The sequence below is a fragment of the Acipenser ruthenus genome, chromosome 25, assembly GCF_902713425.1.
Source record: "Acipenser ruthenus chromosome 25, fAciRut3.2 maternal haplotype, whole genome shotgun sequence".
NCBI classification, from domain to species: domain Eukaryota; kingdom Metazoa; phylum Chordata; class Actinopteri; order Acipenseriformes; family Acipenseridae; genus Acipenser; species Acipenser ruthenus.
The window spans coordinates 18,784,671-18,809,596 of NC_081213.1; the positions used below are offsets into that span (position 1 = coordinate 18,784,671).

Consider the following 24,926-nt stretch of genomic DNA (forward strand, 5'->3'; position numbering starts at 1 on the left):
AAAAAAGAAGTGTATAAATCTTTTAATATAAAATAGACACATTCAATCCAGGGCAAAATATCTTAGTGTGCAGAGACTTCACTCAATTCTGAAAGTTTGGAGCTGGAAATCAAGGGTTGTAAGGGAAGAGTCATGTGGCACAATCTAATAGGAGTACATTGAACAAAGTGCTATTATAACATATTTAAAGATAATCTAAAAGTAGTAAATGAACTATAACGCATTCATTTGAAATACCACCATTTTTATACAATACATATGCATTTCAGGGCTAGAAATAAGACTCCAAACGCATAGCAGTTTCATCCATCCCAGATTTTACTACGAGCTTGATTAGCCATAGTGTATCAGTAACAGGTGCGTCTTATTAACCTGTTAAAAAAACAGGAATGGATCAAACTGCTATTCAATGGAGTCTTTTTTCATCACTGCAGTTGTACTTTTACATAGTGCAAGAGTGAACCAGACCACAGAAAAATTATAGGTAGAGATTAGCATTAGAGGTGCAACCACTTGATATCCAACAGTAATCAAATGTATTGAGAACAACATTATTTAAAAATAACAATACAAAAAGTGTTAGCTCTTCAAATACAACAGAAAACATGCATATCATGATACATACTGTAGTAATTACCTCTCAAAAAATAAATAAAAACAAAAGGGAATCTTATTAAAAAGCAAGAAGCAAAACAAACTTTTCATGAAACTCTTAAAATACTAGTACTATAATATACATGTGAGGTTTCAATAGGGCATCAGGACGATTAATCAAACAATGAGTGGTTCACCGAGGCAAAATAAGAGCTGCATTTAAAGCCAAAAAAAGCTTACACATAACATGCAAAGAAAATGTTCTCCGGGCTGCTTCTAACACGTTTGAATAACAGAACGAAAACTATAAACTCTGAATACAAACATTGCTCGGTTATAAGATTTATTGAGACTAAAAAAAAAAACAACTACAGACTGATATACTGGCCCCTTGCCACTTGAACGAGACAAATAAATAGCATATCATGTTCCACCGTCACTCCCTTCATTTCCCATGTCTTGAGTGAGCTCTTTGAAGTGTCAGAGGATTATTCATTTAACATCTTTAACATCAGACTAGGAACCATCTGAAGCACAAGATAGGCACCAACAGAACTGGCTAATCCAAACTTTAAACCTGGACCATTAAGCAGTGTTGCTAAATCTAGTGTTCATGAAGGCGAGAGGATGACTGAAGCCTTTGCTAAATATGGAACTGGCTTACGCATTTCAGGGTAGGTTTTGTCATATTTGGGCCTATTCACAAGGTTATTTCAAGAATATTTGTAAATCTTTCTATGGCTAAAAAAAAAAATTCTGTTTCATATTCAAACTGTTAAAAGATAAGTTTGCAGAAAACTGTGCTCTTAACTAAAAATGAATACACATTTAGAATGACGTGTGCAGCTTTCGTATATGAACTGTGAGACATCATATGAAATGGCAATGCGTTACAGGCAAGATGCACTAGGTTATTTCTTTACCTTTATGATCTTTGAGAGTATTCCTTTGCTACTTGGTACAGGGCTATTCTAGCTCAAAGGGTGAGGGTTGCTCGACCCCCCAATAATAAACCCATAGAAAAACATTTCAGACGTTAACTGTGTGCACCATGTTTAGATCTGGTTTTATTTCCTTCAGAAAAAAGCACCATGCTTATATTGAATAGCATATGTTGTAGATTTGTTGGAAAATTCACATATTTAATATATAAAAACAAAAATGCAGGCTGCGAACTGTTTACAGTGTTGTACTGTATAATAACTGTGAGAACTGGGAGCTTTAATTGATTGTTTTTTGTATCTAAAGACAAGCTTTAATATGGTTATTGTTGGTCAAGCCACAGACCCCCCAAATATTGTCAAATGTGATCAAGAATTGGCTTTAGTGTGATTTTCGTGATATTTTAGAAGTAAGCAATGTTTAGGCCAACCTCAATTCCAGCTCAAGCCACAGTAAATGGTGATGACCCTGTAGAACTAACTATTGATTACATGCACCCAAAATAACCCCAGTGCTACAACCATGCTGAGCTGAATTATGGCATCAAGAGATAGTACTGCATATGTGACCTCAGAAGAAGAGGCCTCAGTTGCCCCAGCATAATCATATTATGAACGGACAATGAAAAGAGCTACCTGGCATGAGCCTGGGTCATCGAGAAACTGACGAACTGATCAAACGTATAAGGCCATGTCTGAAATACAACTTATCAGCTTGACAAAAACAGTACATACTCTGTGTCCTGTCATATGAATGCAGGAACAACAAAACCCTTCTTAAAATCATGAGTGAAGTGTCCTTTGGCAAGGCAGCATGATCACTACCCACAATCCTACTGACATGTTTTGATATGCTTCCACGAAAAAAATAACTGAACTAAACCAATATGGTAGTAAAATAATGTACATTGCCCACAAAGGCTGTAAATACAACATTAGAGTCATCAGTAAAATGAAAAAGTAGGTCTCAATAACACGCAGGAATGTATGTACGACATACGTATTGACCTAAAGACAAGGCACGTCCTAACACCCCCAGATTATGATACAATGAATCACTTATTAACCAAGCTTCAATGCAGTTGGAGAAGTGGTTCTCTAGAAGTGTAGTATACATGTACATACAGGTGCCTCAACTATATCCACTTCAAAAGGATACTTTCTTTACTTTTCCCCTTTGCTTTGATCAGAGCTCTCATATATATTGCAACCAAACTCAGTTCATCTCAACTCCAGCCCCCATCCCTGTTGTCAGGCATTATGAGTCATTAAATTAAAAATAGCTCTCACAGAACGTGTTTCTAAACTGACACAGTATTTCATCTCATAACCCTCTCATTAACCCAACAAACACTGTTAAAACATTGCCCGGCTATTTTCAAAGATACAAATTGAGAAGTCAGTGGATGCAACAACTTAACCCCAACTCCACCCGCCCTGAGGAACTAACACCCAATCAGATTGTCTTCAGCCGATGAATCAATGTATTCTAAACGTTGCAAAAGACGGTCCAAAATGTTGTGTGCCAAATAAAGATAGTTTGTGGCACACAACTCATTTCTTAAAGTAAACAGAATGAAAACACACACCACATGCACACAGCATACTGGACAGATATGCTGTACTGTGCTGTAATAAATTCAACCAATTAACATTTAAAAATGTTAAGGCAAAATATAATGCACCACCAAAATCAGACAGGCACTGACAGAGATAGGCATGTATAAATGCGAGACTGGTTCTGCTGGTGCAACATTATCATAGAAGTTGTGAAAATCAGGTTATTGCATTTAGGGTTTGACAAACTGCAGCTGCACTAAATGTTACATGTGCCTTAAAAGAATACAGGCAGTTCCATCCTGATCAGTCATCATCAGCAGCAACAGCATGTATTCAGAATTTCAATACAACTTGAAGAAAGCACAGCTGCAAATACCTCCCTCGCAGCAAGAAAGCAGCATGAGATCAATGCCAGAAGTATAAGGTTTATATATACAGTACATAAAAAAACAAAACAATATATATAATTTCTCTGTTGTCTGCTATATTGTACAGCTATACAATAAAACATATTAGTCAATAGTAAATGCTGTTCCAAAGAAACGTTGTTCAGCGGTCTATGATTATAATTGTGGCTCTTTCTGGTTTTACAGCTTTTATCTAAGCAGATGTCTTGTTTATTGAGAAATGACTAATCTGTAACCAGTTCCAGAAAGGATGACCTGCAGTTAGTGGTTTAACTGCTTTCCCTTATTTTTAGGACAATTGTTTATTCAAAAGCAAGAAAAAAAAAAATGCATCGGAAACTAACATGCAGCAGATGTGAGGGAGGAAACAAATACCACCCACTGGATGCATCCGAGAATTTGTTTTCTTTTTGAAAGTGTCAGTGCGGTCTTAGTAATGTTGAGATCCAAAGCTGAACGATCTCAAGTTCTTTACATCTCAAAATTGGTTTGGTTGAGATCACAATACCGGTACTCAGGAGCTTGACGATTCAAACTGAAATTCTATTCTTCGGAGCAATCAATATTAAAAAGCTGAATGAACCCTGGCAGACAGACCAGTGTGTTAGATGGGTATTTTTAAAGTAGGTGCAAAGTGCATCATCCCTGAAAAAACATGGGGAGGGGGGTTACTGATCAGCTCCAAACAACTCTATAATAATGTCGCTGGTGTTTCCCCATGGGGTGCTTTATTGACCATCTTATTAGAGTCACAACACACAATACAGATAGAGTGGAAAGAGTTTGATGTTGGGCTGCCAAACAGCACTGGTGTTTAGATATGCCATTGTTTAGGTCATGAAAAAAGAATCAACCCTTGGTTTGGGTTCATTTAGAGATGTACTTCAAAGTTGTAACCCAGCACTCCAGGCAGCATGCTAGAAAATGAAACTGCCTGAAATTGGCCACTTTGGAATTGAACTTTCATCCTGTTGGAGACATTGTTGTCCTTGTGTTAACAGAATGAAATGGCCAGTATACATTGAAGACCTGGGTGAAAGTTCTAGAAAATGAGAAAGGTTCTTGAAGTTTGATGGGCTGTAATCTTAAGAGTTCTCTGGTTCTTGCACGGATTCGGTATCATTAGTTCAGTTTAATTATTGCTGTTCTCAGCAAAAATACCTTTACATGAGACTGCAATTCCATACCTACCTCTTGACTGCAAGATAACTCAAGATGTAATTGCACAATATTTGTTGTACTGCAACATTCCTTTGGGGTTAAATAGACTTACATCTGAGATGGCAATTTGAACATTAATTTAAAGTTATATCATTTTCACTCCCTTGATAAGTGGCTTGCTTACACTTTTGCTTCAATTTGGGTCAAAAGAAATTTCTACTTTGGGAGGGGCCACTAGACCAGATTGCTAGTATGTGGTTTATGTCTGCAAGTACAGTCAACTCAACAATCTTCTTTGGAATCGATTTAAGGTATGAGTTATTGGCAATATTCTGGCTATTATTTCTTAAGACATAACAAAACATCCCTGGCCCTGTATCTCTCAGTTTACCTTGCAGCATTTGGTTCAGCAAACAAGCGTTCAACTGACAGCATGAAGCTAAATACATTTTGCTTCTCCCTGCCCTGGGGAGTCTGTCTTACAAAAGCTGCAAGAAACAGCCAGAACATACAGTAATACATAAAGCATAAGCTTTGAAGTCTCAGACTAAAAGACTGGGCTACTTCGGACAGGGATAAAGCTTTGTTTTATCAATCTAGTGCTCTCTCTTTCATAGTACGAAGCAATATTCGCTTTCTAGGAGGACATCTTCCCATTACATGCCATTGTAAAAAATGGGTCATTCAATGGATCATAGAAATTAATTGTGTATTGGGTTCACTTAAACCAGGGGTCAGCAACTTTGATTCATCTGTCCTTAATAATTAAACTGAACTAATGAAACCTCTGACCAGTTCGTACATCATCCAATAAACCCATAGGTGGATTGGCCTCCATTACAGGACTTTCCTACACCTTATTTAAACCGTCAGTTATCCAATTACTGTAACCCCCATAGAAAAACTGAGCAAATACACAACTAGAAGCATACAAGAGGGGTGTTAAGAGAGATTCTAACCAGAAAGGGTCTCTTTCTAACCAGCAGACGCTTATGGTTACTCCAATAGGCGAGGACCAAAACCGGAGCAAGACTGGTAGTCTATCGTGCTTTACTTTCAGAATATTTTTTTAAAAGTGAAGAAAATATAAAAGTTTGCAAGCACAATAGGCGAGAGGTGTGAAGTGAAGCCAACAGGGTAGGAAATGAATTTTAAAAGCCTTAGGGACTATTGCTTTATAATGATAATATTCTATGATTAACATTCTGTCCTTATTTCTCTTAGACTGTGCTGACCAAGGCATTTCCTGAAGGCATGAATAAGCAGTGACATGAAAGCTTCGATTGGTGAACTAGCACTGCTTTATCATGCGCTACAAGGCACAACACAATCTATTAAAATTACAAGCTTTGTTCACAGGACAAGAATATAAGATGATGTATAGTAAAAAGAAATGCTTAAGTCACATAACCTTGTCTCCATAGGTGGTATTATGGGGGGGGGGCAAAATACAGCGGTTTATATGTAGCTACCTAATTAAGGCGGGTCTCTGGGGACACACAATATAAGCGTTATAACCGAAGCGCATTATAAACTGGGGAGGGGGTGGGGGTCACCGCGGGACACACAACACACATCTGACTAAAATACAAAATAACTCCCTCTCTAATGCACATATAGAAAAGGAAAAATTTAACTTTACGTGAATTAACCATGCACAAAACACCATGTAAATCAATGCTATATTTTTTACAGAAAAAAAGAAAGTTAACATTTCCACTCGTGGATCATTTTAATGAGCAGTTTTTAAACCTATAAAATAGCCTGGCTAAACGGCGGTCGGGAATTCAGTTAGAAGCGACAGACAAGCACACCAAGTGCGAAAAGGAGAGCGGGTCGAGAGAGGGGAAGATGGAATGGACTTGCCCCAGGTTCGGCTGCCGGAGCAGGGCTGAAGCGCCTTGTCTCCCCGAGAAAAAAAGTAAATACATTAGGAAAGATAATCATGCAATAGGCCTAATATTTATTTAGTTATAAAACGAATGCTGAATAAGATGTCTCTGTTATAAAGTGCCAGCGCAGCTTTTCTTCAGTTCAGATACTGTATCAAAAGCGAGAGACAGAAACGGAAGTTACACTGAGAAGCTGTTTACAGTTTGAACAGCACTGGTACTGTATTTACTGTAGAAATACTGCATGAAATCGCTAGTATAGGGAATTGGGGGACATGTTGTAGGAGCGTTATATCCGAGACGCGTTATAATCAAGAGTTTTATAGCAAGGGAGCACTGTAGTAAGCCTTTTGTTGGAATAATGCTAGTAGGACTATCACTGTTGTCTCTTCTACTCCATTCTATTGCAAGTCTTTGTTCCAGGCAGTCCCTTACTTAAGTTGACCCTACTGACGATGAATAAAATAATTAAAAGGACCTGGTTGGAAAAAAACACTTTCAATATAGGACTGCCCAACCCTTGTGCTTGGAAGATAAATGGAATTGGTTTAAAGTTTAAACACATTCTACCAATCAGGTATTATATTTTAGCAATCAGAGCTACTGATTAGTGAATGTAGTCTTCTGTTCTTTACTATTTAGAAAGACACAACAGTTTTCTAGTGGAAGTAGGAGTGGAAGGGATGATTTAATGTGTAAAAGGCTGTGTTAAGCATGATTCACACAGGACATAAAATACCTCCTGTGCTTCACTGATAACCCCCGAGAAAGGGAATCCAATATGAAGGCGGCACATTGGTTTCTCCAAGAGAAATGTTACACCACTACCTCTGCTTTTTTCAAAGGACATCAAGATAGAATAAATACGTAACTATGGCGACTTTGATTTCAGTTGAGCTGAAAGCAGACACCTGCAGGGCTGGCCTTTGTACATCTGCTGTCACACTTCTGGGTGCGAAGACGCAATTGGCTTGGTTTTGGGATCAGAGGATGCCTACTGTTGTGGGCAGTTTCTACAGTGAGGGAACATAATTAGTGTGCTTTAGTGGCACTCAGAGGTTGTTTTTATTCCCTGCTTTTGTCAACTTCCAAACAAGCATTCAAGTACTGATACAACACAAAAACGCACACATCTGTGACATCACTTATTTACAGCTCCAAGCGTCTTACAAATCTGCAGCCTTACCAACGGGCAGGGTTTAAATGTAAGTAATGTTTAAAGTACAACTCCTAATGCTCAGGAAAATGTGGTTAGCACTCCCAGTTGCTATAAAACATAACAGAAGCAATAAAATGCTTACCCAAAGTAGCGCGTTTAAAAAAAACAAATAAATAAAATAAAATTTCATCTTTGTGCAGGTTACAATTCTGTTGCTGCAGGCAGCAGCCTTTTAAAATGTAAAACACTCACTGTGTAATATTGCTACATCCTGGTACAATTGGTTGTTTTATGTTATTCTCCATTATGGGGGACAGCGCATGTATTTATCCAAGTGTAATTCGAGTCTCTCTCCATTACAGGTTTACAGCTTATTATTGTGACGTATACAGTGCAAGCATATCTACTGTCATGAGTATGAATGATAATGCTCCCATATATGTTGTCATGTCAGCTACAAAGCTCCATAGTTGCCCTGGCGCTAATATTCTAAGCAACCTCTTTCAAAGCAGCACACGCTTGCTTGAGTGTATCTTTGGGGCAGCATGTGAACATGTGCGATGCAGGTCTATTGATCTTCCCCCATCTCTCAGGGGTCATTGTTAAAAACGGTATAACAAAGGCATTTTCCTTCCACTTGAGATGGGAATTCGTTTTGGTTCTTGTCTGTCTAAAACAAAAACCATATGCACAACTGTGTATATTTCTTGAAAGTAAATGCTTCAAAATTGGATGACAGCACTGTATGTGTTTTATATATATATATATATAAAGCAGTACAGTACTTTGTCTGGTTGTAACACCAAAAGAATCCTAGGCGGCATTTATTACCACAAAACACCAGATTGACAGCATTATTATTATTATTATTTATTTTTTTTACTCAATTTGACATGTCTAAATTTGAATTGCTCAACCCAAGAAGAGCTGAAATCAACAGGCGACCTCCGTTCTGCTGTTAAACTAATCGTCTTTTCTATCCAGTCTTGCCAAAGCAACCAATGCTTCCTAAGCTACAGGACCCTGGAGGCAAGAGCCCAGTCTGGAAGTCTCTGCCTGGACTCCTCTGGCAACTGACCAACATTATCCATTCTCCTACCTCACCAACGGGAGCGCAAAGACAGGTCCCAAGCCAACTACCCACGTCCCATACATTTTTACCAGAAGTAAATTTAGACTATCATTGCAAGTCCAGTAGTGAGTGTAGACTGCAAGCAAAAAAATTATACTAAACATACCATTGACACTGTAGGTGTCTCTTACTAATTTCACCAAGCTTATATATATATATATATATATATATATATATATATATATATATATATATATATATATATATATATAGAAAAAAGAACATCTGTGCACTGCAATGCTTATAAGGCATATAAGACCATATAGGGCAAATGTATATTAAAACAAAAGAAAGTCTGTTTGGGCTTATGTTCACTTCTCAAATCAATCCACCAACCTCGATTTATAGAAAATCCAAAAGACCAATTGGTCGCACATTCAAAATCAGGACAAGATTTACTGTAGTCTTTAAAAAAAAAAAGATGTTATTAGTTAAAACGTATTTCTTCCTAAACCGAGCAAACAAACAAAAATGAACTACGCGTTTCAACACAACAGGTCTTTGTCATGATCGATTTGAGAAGTGACTGTAAGCCCAAACAGACTTTCTTTAGTTTTAATTAATTATATATATATATATATATATATATATATATATATATATATATATATATATATATATATACAGTGCCTTGCGAAAGTATTCGGCCCCCTTGAACTTTGCGACCTTTTGCCACATTTCAGGCTTCAAACATAAAGATATGAAACTGTAATTTTTTGTGAAGAATCAACAACAAGTGGGACACAATCATGAAGTGGAACGAAATTTATTGGATATTTCAAACTTTTTTAACAAATAAAAAACTGAAAAATTGGGCGTGCAAAATTATTCAGCCCCCTTAAGTTAATACTTTGTAGCGCCACCTTTTGCTGCGATTACAGCTGTAAGTCGCTTGGGGTATGTCTCTATCAGTTTTGCACATCGAGAGACTGAAATTTTTGCCCATTCCTCCTTGCAAAACAGCTCGAGCTCAGTGAGGTTGGATGGAGAGCATTTGTGAACAGCAGTTTTCAGTTCTTTCCACAGATTCTCGATTGGATTCAGGTCTGGACTTTGACTTGGCCATTCTAACACCTGGATATGTTTATTTGTGAACCATTCCATTGTAGATTTTGCTTTATGTTTTGGATCATTGTCTTGTTGGAAGACAAATCTCCGTCCCAGTCTCAGGTCTTTTGCAGACTCCATCAGGTTTTCTTCCAGAATGGTCCTGTATTTGGCTCCATCCATCTTCCCATCAATTTTAACCATCTTCCCTGTCCCTGCTGAAGAAAAGCAGGCCCAAACCATGATGCTGCCACCACCATGTTTGACAGTGGGGATGGTGTGTTCAGGGTGATGAGCTGTGTTGCTTTTACGCCAAACATAACGTTTTGCATTGTTGCCAAAAAGTTCGATTTTGGTTTCATCTGACCAGAGCACCTTCTTCCACATGTTTGGTGTGTCTCCCAGGTGGCTTGTGGCAAACTGTAAACGACACTTTTTATGGATATCTTTAAGAAATGGCTTTCTTCTTGCCACTCTTCCATAAAGGCCAGATTTGTGCAGTATACGACTGATTGTTGTCCTATGGACAGAGTCTCCCACCTCAGCTGTAGATCTCTGCAGTTCATCCAGAGTGATCATGGGCCTCTTGGCTGCATCTCTGATCAGTCTTCTCCTTGTATGAGCTGAAAGTTTAGAGGGACGGCCAGGTCTTGGTAGATTTGCAGTGGTCTGATACTCCTTCCATTTCAATATTATCGCTTGCACAGTGCTCCTTGGGATGTTTAAAGCTTGGGAAATCTTTTTGTATCCAAATCCGGCTTTAAACTTCTCCACAACAGTATCTCGGACCTGCCTGGTGTGTTCCTTGTTCTTCATGATGCTCTCTGCGTTTTAAACGGACCTCTGAGACTATCACAGTGCAGGTGCATTTATACGGAGACTTGATTACACACAGGTGGATTCTATTTATCATCATTAGTCATTTAGGTCAACATTGGATCATTCAGAGATCCTCACTGAACTTCTGGAGAGAGTTTGCTGCACTGAAAGTAAAGGGGCTGAATAATTTTGCACGCCCAATTTTTCAGTTTTTTATTTGTTAAAAAAGTTTGAAATATCCAATAAATTTCGTTCCACTTCATGATTGTGTCCCACTTGTTGTTGATTCTTCACAAAAAATTACAGTTTCATATCTTTATGTTTGAAGCCTGAAATGTGGCAAAAGGTCGCAAAGTTCAAGGGGGCCGAATACTTTCGCAAGGCACTGTATATATATATAGAGAGAGAGAGAGAGAGAGAGAGAGAGAGAGAGAGAGAGAGAGAGAGAGAGAGAGAGAATCACTGCCACAAACAACACCTAAGGACCCCTCTTTAAAATGGCTATGTCATATTTCAACTACTTTATAATATTTAAAATCTTTTTGGACACACTGTCTAAATAGTGCAAGTCTGAAGGTACCGCTACCTGATGCATTTAAGGTAGGATAAGGCAGAAGCATTTAAAAAGCCGAAGTTTCTACCTTCAGCCAGGCTTAAAAATAACAACTCAAGTTAGTCACACATTTTGCATCAATTAGCTATCGAAAGGCAAGATCACATTTCGAATTGCATTCAGGCTAGCATATTGTCACCCTCACTGCAAGTACAGAAATGGGAATGAAAACAAGCCATCTAGAAACAGGAAGTTTAGACAAAAAAACGACCCACAAACTAGGATTGGATTTAGTTGGACTTATTTTTTCCTCTATTTTAGAAAATTATTTTCCAAATTTTACGGCTTAATTTTTACATCATAAAAATGGCCCTGGAGGCGTATATACCAAAATATATCAGGTTTGGGTATTTCAAATAAATAAATAAATAAAAATAAATAAATATTTTGGGTGGAAAAAATATATTCTATGCAACATTGCGAACAACCCTCTCGGCACAGATATTTAAAGATAAGTATTCAAAAGAATAATTTAAGCTACAACATCAAGTCAATAGCATGGTGGCAATTATAGTATGACTAAACCAGTAATTACAGTACTATTGATTTATGCAATTGGCATCACAGACTCCTTGCTAATTAAACACAATACATGGAACCACAAAGGCCATTCTATAGAATGGAATTTCTCGCTGAACAATGACACCCTTTATAATAACAGGCCTGTCTTTATCGTCAGGACACAGCTGCTAATCAGCTGGCTATTCACAAGAAAGAGAAAGCAAGGTTTAACAAAATAAAGAGACAAGACAACATGTAGGACTTGTAAATAGGGACAGTCAAATGTTTGTGGAGGGGTGGGGGTGGAACTGGAGTATTGTGTAACACCCATGTGGCAAGCGTACAGCCATTTGTCAACATTTTGAAATAACTGGAAACTAAGTAATGTATTTCAATGTCTCTTGAGCGCTCTAAAGTTGATAGTTTCAAAATGCTTAAATATTAAGATTGAATTGTCTTTTTTTGAAAAGAGAAAATCCCATTTCCAGGCCGCTCATTAAATCCCATAACCCATCCCAACAAGAACATCTCAGCCTGGCTACAAAACACAATATGTACGCATCTGTATTTCTCATCTGATTCTAGTCCTGCTACACCATCTCTTTATCCACAAGGTTAGATCCTGAGGGAATATGCAATTGCACAATGTTCCTTCTACAGTCCCAGCTATCTAGTCATTCAGAGGGGGGAGGTTAGACCCTATAGAAACAATAACTTATTCTGTCACCACACCCACTATGGACGTGCCTTCTGGGGCCAGTTACAGAACAGAGAGGTGAACAGTGAAGAGCAGGGAGAGTCAGCCGCAGTGTGAAGGGCACAGGGTTGAGAGGTGGTTTCATCTGGAGAATGGCTCAAGCCTTCCCCTACACCCGCTAACCTTCCCCACCTTGAAATCCATGGCAGCAACACAGCATCCTCTTTGGAATAATGAATTTGAGTTAGAAGGACAGAGCATTATATAAATACAATTGATTTGACTGCAGAGTGAAGAAGCTGTTGATTGCCTCTGAACAATACTTGACGTTGCACATCATCAGATCAAATCCGATAAAGGTTCAATGCTTCTCCCATTAAGAATCAAAGGCTCCAACACCATGTTCTAATGTTGTATCTCTATTATAGTAAAATCAGTGTATTTTTGCTACTGAACAGCAGTGCTCCATCAGCAAAAAAGGCTAATGGAATTCACAATTCTAGAAAAGGAAAAATTGTACCAGAATTTGATCATTTACTGATGCGTAAAGGAGGAATTTAGACGATTATTAGTCCAGTCCCTTTTGTTCTTATGCATTGTGCCATGCAATACCCAACTATGTTGTCTTTAGAGAGGTTTATGATCTTTTGCCTATACAGTATTTTTAATATGAAATGCTTTTATATCAAAATTGTTGCTATCAAGATTTTAAAAGCGCTAGTCAAACTGTTTAACAAAATATGCAAAAACATTAATGACCGGTGTAATGCTTTCCATGCAAAATATAAAACTGTACTAGAAAGAACTCCATCACAATGAAACATTGTCGCTTTAACAGCAACAACAGTATGGGGCCACAAAATGAGTAAATAACAAAACACACTACTACAAGCATTTGCCATTACCGAATATGTTGAACACTAAAAGTATTTTAGTGCTGGACATGTTAAATGCTAGATGTCACAGCATTGTGTTTAATCCATACTTCACAGTATAGCATATTTACATACAGAACAGCTGTGCTGGAAACCTGTCCATCCCTCGTTAGTAATGATTGTTTCTCAGAAACAGCGTGCGTTCAAGTAGTTAGTCATGATTTGTTATTTTATTTGGCATGACTGCACAGTCTATCCACACATTTTGTTCCAACTGGGAAACAACAAAATCCACTTTGCGGTAGTAAATAAAATCAAGAAAGAACAAGACTGTTGTTGGACAAGCTGTACAGCACAGGTAAAACAACAATTTTAACTATAAGCGACTGCCTGTAGGCAGCAAGCTGATTCGCTGGTTTCACAAAGTGTCTGCAATTTCCATTACAATATAAAGTCAAGCCAGTTTAAACATTGAGCTTGCTTTGATGTGACAGTACAGAATTTTTCACCTGTAAGTTTTACCTCCCAGTGACAGCTTTGACAGATCACTTGAATATTCCACTATATGGTCTGCCATGTCTCATGTCTTAAACCCAATAAGCGCTTCCAAGACCTGCATCTTTATTCAGAATCATATACTGTACATGTTCAAACCTAGGTGATTTTCAATCGTTTAGTTCAGTATTGCTCCACTGAGAAAAGCTTCAACATACATATCTGATCGAACTCAACTGAATCCTTACAATAGCAAAAGTTGCAAATGTAATGGGTTCCCTACTGGGGTTGCAAAATTTGCCATAATTCTCCTATATGTGTACTAATTTCAAACAAGCTTTCCAATTTATGTATACACTACACAAGCTTACTCCTGCCTTCTCCCCACCCTGTCAATCTCAATTTAAAAACGGACCATGCTCCAGCTCTACTTGCAGCAGGAGGAGGTTATGCATGTCATCCACCAGCACAACTGTAGGTCAAGGGGAAAAAAAATGAAAACAGGCTAAAAAAAAGTTTATATTTGAGTAATCAAATATAAAAACATACAATACGACCCTCTGTAAAATTAAGATTGACACCCATGTGCCAATGGGAGTCTGACCTCTCAAATATTGTAGAATGACATTTCAGTCTTATTGCCAGGTTTGTACTTGAAAGGCAATATAAAGAAATAACACTGCATTTCAATGAAGTCAAACATGTTTATATTTCCAGCTTGATAACTACAATCTCTTACAGCCCTTGCCATCTATTTGATTTCCAGCTCTGAAAAAAATGAAAAGTAATAGCCTTTGTGGCCAAGCTGCAAGTGAAAAAGGCAGACTTGAAGTGTATGCATTTCAGGATCTCAAAATAATGAAAATGGGATTTCTGCAGCTCAAAAGGAAATTAAATCCTCCGCTGATGATATGTAAAGCCTGGTTGATGTGAAGGGTTATTACTGGCCACCCAGATGCAGGGGAATAAAATTAATTCAATTGCCACCGTCAAGATGTTTCATTCATATTACAGTATTCAAGAAGTCGCAGTTCTAATTAACACGTCCTATATGAATGAGTGGAATGTATTATTAAAATGAGATAATGGAGTCGCAAGTGCCTTGTAAAAGCATCACCATTTGGGGTGCAAGATCATGCATGCATGGTTGTGAATCGTATTTTTGTGGAGCTTCCAATTTGGGTGGAGGCCTTGGCGCTACTGGTCGGACGACCAACAAATCTAGGTGGAGACTGTCAAGCTAGGACCTTGCTTCCAAGGTTTAGTTGCTTGGGACTGTCATTCAGAGGGGGGGATGGTTCGCTTGACAGCAGCAGCAGAGACATATAAATTGGGCTTTTCAAATTGGTTTGAAAAACAAAATAGGATTACAAAAAAAACATCTAAATGAATACATAAAAACAAAACCGAAAATCATCCTTTTTTTTCCTGGGGCATACTAGTGATTAGAAATTGGACTGTTGACCCAAGTATGACACAAGAAAAGGATCACTTATTCCTAGCTTGAGGCGGAATGGCTGACTGCAACTGAAGGCATTCTGCTCTGCAAGACATTCAGTCTGATCTGTCAGCTTTCATGCAATACAACACTGATAAAACATCTGACTCCAGGCAAATCAAACTACCACCTCTAAAGCCCAGGCCTCAACCCAGATAGAAGCTCGATGGCACACAATGAACAAAAATACTGCAACCCAAGGGTAGCAGCTTTTCACCCAAAGGGGTCAGTGTTTCATTTTTTTGTGAAGAAAAAACAAAGCATCCCTGGGGGATGTCATATCAGATTGAAGGGTTTGTAAACATAAAGCAAAATGGAAATGTGAAAAAGATCAGTTTCATTGATCTACCCAGGAGGTTAAAACAGTGCCGCAGTGAAATTGTTCATTTAATTTGGACACCACCAGTCACAGAACTTTGAGATGAAATAGAATAAAGCAGTACTGTAAAGGTCTCCTCGCAATGATGCTTAATAAACAATAACAATTCATTCCTTTGGCTTCTGGTTCTTAGAACTAAAAACAGACAAGGCCAAATGAAATACTGAGGGATCACAGCCCAATTCCAAATGAGACACAAAAAACATAGATAGGTTAATTAATGTATCCTCACGGGTACTCTATTGTTAATGAATGTCCTGAACAAGTCTCATCACAACCCAATAGGGAATTCACCAGATCAGCAATTTCTAATCACAAACAGGTTCTTCCCAGTGCCTAATGTGAATTTCCTAACTTCAAAATTGTATTAATGAGAATCATACTAAAAATGAACAGAAAAACACGACAGGTTATCAAAAAAAACATTTCACACGTATAGCCTGGTATTGCAATAATTTCTTTTTTTTTTTTTTTTTAAAGATGCTGCCCTGTTTTTTCTCCACAATATAGAATGTCCAATTATGGTCCCTCACCACCATGATTCCCCACAACAGAAGGTCAGTGGGCATTCTCTGATTCCACAAACAACACACTTCCACCTAGGAGCTTAGCTTAAGAGTAGATTGTCAAGCTACCAGCCTCTGGAGCTCGACAGGCCACTTTTGGAACCCCCTGTGAAGACTGGCAACTTTGAACAGGCACAATTCTCACCTGCACTCGCCGGACTGTAAGATTTGCTGCACACCATGTGGTCATGTCTTCACCAGGTGAGCCACTCAAGGAATCCATTTCTGATGATTTTAACTCACAATTCTCTAAAAACAGTTAGTTACTATGTAGGAACACCAGCAAGTAATCTACGGTATCAAATCCAAAAGTTATTCCGCTCCAAGTTTATTGTAATTATTGCCCTTGAAATACTTCAATGATGCTGAACTAGAGTACTTCATCCAATTCTAAATTACCACCACAAAAAATCAGGAAGCTAATGACTTCACTCATTAAAACCGTTTGTGTTTCTTGGGACACTTTCCTTAGGGATTGCAATGCCAGGCTACATCACACCAGCTTGCAATGAAAGAAGGTTGTTAACACACTTTGACGCTTTGAAGTATGCATTTCCTGCTATGTTTGTGCATAAATCTGGCTCCCAGCACAATCTCTGATTTAACTTATTAATGATGATTTAGAGCAAGTCTGTACTGTAATTGAGTTCTACATGCAATAGGTGTAAAAGTGAAACTCTGCTGTTCGCACACTAAATCACCTGGAAATGTGACAGCTCGAACAAGCCAGAAACTAGCCAGAGCTCTATGAACTTCATTACTATCACAAACACAGTGGAGATGGGGGATTTGAACTTCAGACCTTTTGGTGTTAAAGCAAGCTCTATCCACAAATCATCAACAGAAGGGTTCTGACCCTGTTCACGAATCGCATATGTGGCCCTCCAACTGCCACGTAGGCCGTAGACTCCCCAGTGTCTATTTCAAAGCCCAGCCTGTTGTTTTTTTCGAGGCACATTGGCCTAAAGACATACGACAGCATGACCGCCATCTGCAGACATCTGATACAAAAAGTTGTTCCATATGTATTTTTTTTTTCACTGACACATCCATTCTTTGAGAGTTTTGTGTAACATTTGTATTTATATAACAGAAGCATTTATAACAAAATGTTCTGTATTGCTTCCTGTGCTAGAACAGAGATGTAAACAGTATTGCTACAGCTGTAATTACTAGCAGTAAAAACTATGCACAGGGGAACGTAAACCAACTGGAAATAAGTATTGGGACAGTGCACCAACAGGTAAATGTATTCAGAAATCAGTAAAGAGGTCAATTATTGAAACTTTTTATTATTATTATTATTATTATTATTATTATTATTATGTCTGTAAGGGACAGCAGAAAGAAAGGATTTTCAAAGTCAAAAAGTATGCAAAATTAAAAAAAAAAAAAGATGAAAGCCTTCAGAATATCCTAGAACACTCACTAATAAAAGGAGAACTATACTTCCAATTGTGATGACACATTAAGTATACGTTTTTGAGAGTATGCAAATGTGGGGGGTATATGGAGAGAAATACAGTATTGGTTAATTGACAGAACTTGCTAAGGACATTCTTAGGGATATATGGAGGTGTCACTTTCACGTGAAACTTTCTGGTCACTTTGGTCTCTCATGTGATAGTCCTATACTGCCTTCTTGTGGTCAACAGCCTAACCTAAAACATAAGGTACCATGTTCATGTTCAATGGAATAATTTTTTTTTATTATTGCTTGGTTCATTTAGCATCTGGGTCATTATGGAATTGTTCCAATAGATAAAAGTGGGGAAAATCCATCCTAAATGAATCAGCCAACATAATAAACATAGAAGAAAAAATAATTTGTATACGTCTGCCAAACTTCAGCAGCATGGCTCGGTTCCAAAGGAAAACAAACAAGTGAAAATAATTTGAAACTGCCAAAGCTCCTGCTCTTCGAGAAGCCAAATTCTTTATTTTCTTCACTTTTATGTCTGATGTAAAACAGCTGCTCTACTTAAATACAAGTTTTTTTTTCTCCCTCACGTTTTTCAAGTTCAGCTGTCATTTAAAATATATATTTAACTTTAAAAACAAAAAAAGTTTAAACACAGCACAAGTAGTCTTGTTTGCCCACCAAGAAAAAACTGTAGCATGATTAATTGTTTTAATTAAGAACATAAGAAAGTTTACAAACGAGAGGAGGCCATTCAGCCCATTTTACTCGTTTGGTTGTTAGTAGCTTATTGATCCCAGAATCTCATCAAGCAGCTTCTTGAAGGATCCCAGGGTGTCAGCTTCAACAACATTACTGAGGAGTTGGTTCCAGACCCTCACAATTGCATGTGTTGAGTGGAATGATCTGTACAAAACAATACCTGCGACCTAGCATGAACTAGAGGCCTGTTCAATCGTGAGGCTCTTTCCAACATGTCAAAAGTGAAGAACACTGAAAGAGTATTCAGGTGTAACTGTATGAGGTTTGTGATCATGAAGAGTAATTCTGGGTCCTCGTAATCCATTACTGAGTTTTTATCATGCTTCTCTATAGCTGTCCTTGCCTGGTTTTAACCTTGTCTAGAGAATCCTATCTGCTCTGCACGGAATAGCTTCCTCATTCCATTCAAACGATACGTCAATACACATAGAACACTGTTTGAATAGAATGAGGAGGGCTGATCAGTCAGTCCTAGCCAGTTAGAATTGTGACAGATAAAGACAGATACAGAGAACAAAAAAAGTGTAACTCCATGTTGGATGAAAAGAACCCCCAAACATAATTGCAAAAAAATAGAAAAAGGCAAAAGTGGAAAAAACATTTGAAGCTACTAAAAGTTGAAATACACAATGATTAGGGGTTGGTGAAACGGTTAAAGATATGTACAGGTACAGAAACATTGCTGTAATGTTTACCCTTCTATTAAAAGGGCATCAGATCCTAATTGCAGTTGTATACAATTACCCTTCAGCATTCACTGACTAGTCACTGGATTACTAACAGGTCATTGATCTATTTTAATCCAAACACATTAGTAGTATAACACATTGGAGATCCCATTACATCACCATTACCAGCATCCCCTGAACAAAACCTGAAGAATAGCTTCAAGATAAAACCCATTTGCACTGCATTGTTTCATCAAAATCGGACAAGTGGTTCCCAAGATATAGCCTTCAAGCTACTGTATACTGTAAGACCATCCAAAGTCAGATACTGTGAGCTACATTCACAGTGTGTGAACCAACTTCAGGCTTTTCTGACAGACTAGTTCTAAGGAATGTCCTTTCTCTTTTATCAGAATTGGAGTATGACAAAGAATCTTGTGTTTTCTGGGATCAAGACTTATTTTATGCACAGGAGAATACTGGCAACAACCTTTTTACAGCAGTGCATTAGATGAAGAATCAACCAATCAAAGTGTGATTCCAGCCCTGTGATGACCAATCACAGTGAGACAGCTTTATACAGGTTAAGTGCCACTTCTACCATTCCCAGTGGGCTTATTGGATACAGTGGGATTAAAACGATGACATTTGCATTAGTGTCCTGAAACCTGACAAACTGTGCTGCCACAGCAAGAATATAACCAGGTCATTTCAGAATGCAGCAAACTTTCCAACCCCGCTGTTTTGTCACTATCATGCCCATCAGTCATACAAACCAGTATATTTAAGGTCAGCTTCATTTCAGTGGGTTGGAGCCCCGTTATAATCAATGGACTGTAAACAGACACCTCCTGCAAGAAACAAGCCTGCAGCATACTCTATTTTCCATGCCAACATGTTAAGAATTACTTTACATTCGCCACATTAAAAATATGTTTTTTACATGCTGCGAATTTTAACTGGATGACAAAACCATACCAAACACGCAAATGCAAACAGTGCCATTTTTTAGTATACAAAATAAGCAGTGTTGTGCCTCAACTGTTTTTCATAAAACAGTACTAACAGAACACCGCTAGGCAAGAGCAACCCCATTACTATTAAACACGACAAAAACATCGATTTGCATTACTACAGTACACGCAGTTATTGGCAAAACTGTCACATGTGCAACCACAGTAACTTCCATTAGTAATAGTTATTAATTTTTCACCTCCAAAGTTAATCAATCTGGACGTCGTAAATGCCTTGTCGAGAGGTTGCAAAGTAGTTACTGTATCTATATCTCTCCACATATTAAGTATAGCCGCATGCATCTAAATCCTAAGTGGGGGAGGAAACATATGCATTTAATAACACTGCATCTACACAGGAAGCGGGTTCAAATCCAACTAAATAGAACGTAATAAAAAAAATAATAAACCAATTAGCTTAACCGGTACCTTTAAAGATTTTCCTCTTGAAGTGTGTTTGCAAGAAGTGCATTCTTTCCCCTTACTCCCTCTTTCCAACACCGCTTAAACTGTAGCTCCTTTCTGGTTAAAATATCTATAACTCATACACACAGTGTCGCTTCCAGTATCCTGCGAATTCTTGGGCTGTCCCCCAAAATCTGTTCTTACCCCCGATAGCTCGCCATACTAATGACGCAAAGCACACCTGGTGAATGAGCCGCCAAAATGAATGTGTTCCCATTAATCAGCAATCTAATTACAGCTCTAGTTACACACACATTCCCCTCCGGTCGCCAAGGAACCACTGGCCACCCGAGGCGTTTTCGTGTTTTAGCCTAAATAAGCTATAACGAATGGCGTTGCTGTAAATTGTAAGATTACTTATTTATTTATTTATTTTATTTTATTTTTTATGCAAAATGCTGTTTGAACCTTCCTTTGGGACTTCTGCTGGCTCATTTTTAAGTTGTGTTGTACAACAGACGGAGATAAACGAGCTCAAAAGAAATTGCATAAACTACAGGTAGCCTACTTTTCACAAAGAATAGTAACTTGATAATGCATATAGTGCACGACCAATATTTTCTTTTCGCTGTGATGAAATACACTTTAAGGTTGGAAAAGACAAAGCCCCCAATGGCATTTTCAATAAAATCGTCTGAAAATAAAACGTGTACTACCCTCCTTTTCTTCATGTAATTTTAAGAATTATTGATGATAATGTGTCTATTTAACTCCCCATGGAAGGCATTTTGAATGTCAAATTAATTAAGGATTTGAATACAAGCAGCAGTTAAGTTCTGAACAAATGCTTTTTGAATTGACAGAATGTTGGCTTGGGTTTGTTTCAACATTCACGATTGAAGTCTCCCTTCCGGCCTTATTCCAGCCTTCGATGCACTATTGTTTATTGGCTTGTTTGTCAAAATCTCCAAAGGTAGTTTAATCTATTTGTATTGCATTTGTATGTCAAATCTATAGAGTACTGTATGCTTCCGTTTTGGGGGTTGCCAGAGAAAAATAAAAAAATAAAAAAAAACATGGCCTTCAGCTAAAACACCTGAAGCCCTTAGTTGAAAGGGTTGAATAGATCTACTCAATAATTACATTATTTTGAATATTTATACTGTATGCACAAACCAAAAACTATAAACCATAGAAGACATGTCTGTGGTTTTAACCTAAGCAGTTAGCTAATTACTACAGCACAGTAGCCAGAGGTTAAAGTGAGGGGGGGACCCAGGGCCCACAGTTTAAATCACTAAGAAAATACACTCTATCTATATAGATGAACAAGGGGCCAAGGGGAGTTTATAAGATAATTGAAAGTTTGTGGAGGAACTACAATGATTACCATACGGTTATACGCGAACGCTGTACAGTTAAATTGTCATTGTGTGGGATAATCTTAACAACTGTCATTTAAATATGAATAAAAAAAAACTAGGCAAAGCATTTTTAGTATGATACTATTACCAAAATAGATGGTCTTAATCTGTCAGTATCCTACCTTGCTGTCTACTCACACTGGTGTTCTCTAAAGCCGTATACAGCGTGAACTTCAAAACAGGCATGACAAGCAGACAGGCATTAATTAGGTCCCTTTTTATGTATTTACAGCATAATAACAGATCCAACAATTCACATGAATTACACCTCACTTAACAGAACAAGTAAGCGTAGAGAAATGACTGGGTCAGTTAAAGAAAATGAAACATAATAGAAACAATCAAGGCTTTAATCATTCATTGAACCATTCTCACATAATACATTCAGTGAAGCCATGATCCCTCTTACCAAGTATTGTAAGGTGGTTTTAGTAAAGGATTCATTAATATATTCTGTCTCAGAAAGAGATCAATGTAAAGAGATACAAACATTATTATATTCTTCGTGTTTATTATTATTTATCATAATCTTAGTAGCAATTGCATTTGAAGCAACTCATTGATTAATTGAAACAAATGTTCTAAAGGTAGAACATTTGCTTTTGTTTATTAATGTATGCTTTTGAAATTCTGTTTAACAAAATTGTAAGGCTGGTGGCTCATTTAATTGAATGGTTTGTAAACATAAAGTAGGTGAAAAAGACCTCCATCATTGATGGTCAGAGATTAAAACAATGTGGCAGTGTACACTTCTTGTAGCTGCTGTTGGGTTGCCCTGATCACAGCTTTGACACATCATGGCATAGATTTAGAGCTTAAGTGGATACACATGATACACACGGAATATCTCAGTTTCACTCACTCAGGACTTACAGTTTCTAATGCTATTAACCTTACAGAACGGAACTTATTTCTATACTTAGTTTTCCTGCTAACAAAAGCAGCCAAGAACCTACTGGTGAGATGACTTTGCAATTTCATATTTCCTATAAGGCTCCATATGTTCTCCTGTGCGTCTCTCCCAGTAAAAGTATCACGCTGGCCGCTGAGCTAATTAAGTCATTCCCCCAGAATGTGTATCTTCTAAATCAATCACAATGATTTACTCCTGAGTGCCTGCCTCAGAGGTTAAGCTATGTCTTGGAAATGCTGGACCTTTGTAAACATTATAACTTAACTTGACAGACTGACATAAAGAGGGATGTATGGAGCGCTAATCGGAATGTTTCGAATGAGATTATCGCTGGACTGATCAGAGGGAAAAAAGGAAAACCTGAAGGTGCAGTGAAAATAAAATTTAATGAACAACATTTACAGAAAAAAGAGCCTTGGGATTCTTTATATTACTGTACCATGATTTTTTTTTTTTTTTTTTTTTTTTTTTTAGCATAACCAGCAATGGCAACACAATGGTTTTGAATAAAATGTGAAAATGTTACCACTGCAGCTCTCCCTATTGGTTCTCCTGTCCCCATTAACCATATAAAAGCTTACCATAATAAAATCATAGCAAAGTGTAATAAAGAACAGTGAAAGCATGGTAAAGCATAGGGAAGCACTGTGAAACCCAGAGAGGTATGGTAAAGCATATACAAAAATATGGCAAATGCATTGGAAAGGCATGGGAAAACTGGTCATTTACTGTGCAAATGTACTCTGGTAAACCTTTATAAGGCTAGTTCTGAACGACTGTATTGTCATTTAACTGAAATATATCATTAGTGCCACTGCATTACCATTGAAAATTAATAACTTTGTATGTGGTTCTAATTTTAATTACATGACCAACTTTTATATATATTTTTTAGTTCCTAATAGTATACTTCCCTGTACTATATGTGTATGGCTCCAGTATTACAATTGAATCCTGTAGTAATTGTAATAAGAAATTGTGTAGCAAATATGTATGTATATTTTCATAATATTTCCTTTATGGATTACTATAGGACACTGAAGAATGCAGCAGCACTGCTTTTATGAACTTGGAAAAAGTTGGTTTAAATAGATATTTGGACAGAGGGGATAGAACTGGTGGTAATGCAGCAGGGACTCCAGTATGTTCAGTGCATATACTACACACCCATACCAGAGTTTACAAGTAGAGTTTCTTTGTAAGGGGAAACAACCAATGTATACATGTTAGCTAATGCATGGGAAACAATCATGCATAATGCAATTTCTCTATTAAAGACATCAATCCCCTCTGTGGATTTCAGCCACACGGATCTCAAATTTGAGAAAAACAAAATGTAGATGTGCAGTGCGAGAAGGAGAGGATCTGACTCCCCACTGCTCTGCCGTTAGACAGTTTAGTTCAATAAAATACAAAAAAGATGAAAGAAATCTCAACCCGTCTCCATAGATAATTAATTAGGATGTATTAGCTGCAGGAGTAAGAGCAGTCATAAGGGAATGGCAGTGTTATGTCTCTCTCCGTGATCTAATGAACAACAAAGGCGGTTTCTCTACGCCTCACTCTTCAGAGCTCCAACATTTAAACAAATACAACTATCTTACTTTCTCACAACATTTGTTCTGCTGTGTCCAGGCTGGACTGACACGCGGCACCCTCACTGAAGTCGGTCAGTACTGTACCACTTGACATTTGCCATTACAAATTAATACAGTGATTTCACGTTCGACGTTTGGTATTAGACTTCCCTTCTAGACTGGTGATCAAATGTGTGTGGCATATATAATTCATTAAAGTAGCATTAAATGTAATTGTAATGGATTTAAAATATTTCTATTGCACTTTTTATGATGTTTGTTATCACTATGAGTGTTTTATGGGTTCTTTTGCTCCTATATTGAGTTATTGCATTCTTCGCTATACCTCACTTTACCTTGTCTTTGCCAGCAGAATCCTAACTGCCTGGCACTGAACAGGTTCCCTCA

The 24,926-nt window shown here is 37.7% G+C and overlaps 1 protein-coding gene across 4 annotated transcripts in view; it reads right to left on the bottom strand.

Moving 5' to 3' along the window:
- The window catches only part of LOC117412606 (glutamate receptor-interacting protein 2-like), an 89,064-nt gene that overhangs the window by 53,991 nt on the left and 10,147 nt on the right, over positions 1-24,926 (bottom strand). The window contains exon 1 of one of the 4 annotated variants that reach the window (XM_058999609.1): positions 20,809-20,956. The exons of 1 other annotated variant lie outside the window; for it this stretch is intronic. In XM_058999609.1, the coding sequence (XP_058855592.1) occupies positions 20,809-20,881 (73 nt within the window). In that variant the 5' untranslated portion in view covers positions 20,882-20,956. 2 more of the 4 variants (XM_058999611.1, XM_058999608.1) reach the window with 2 other exon arrangements.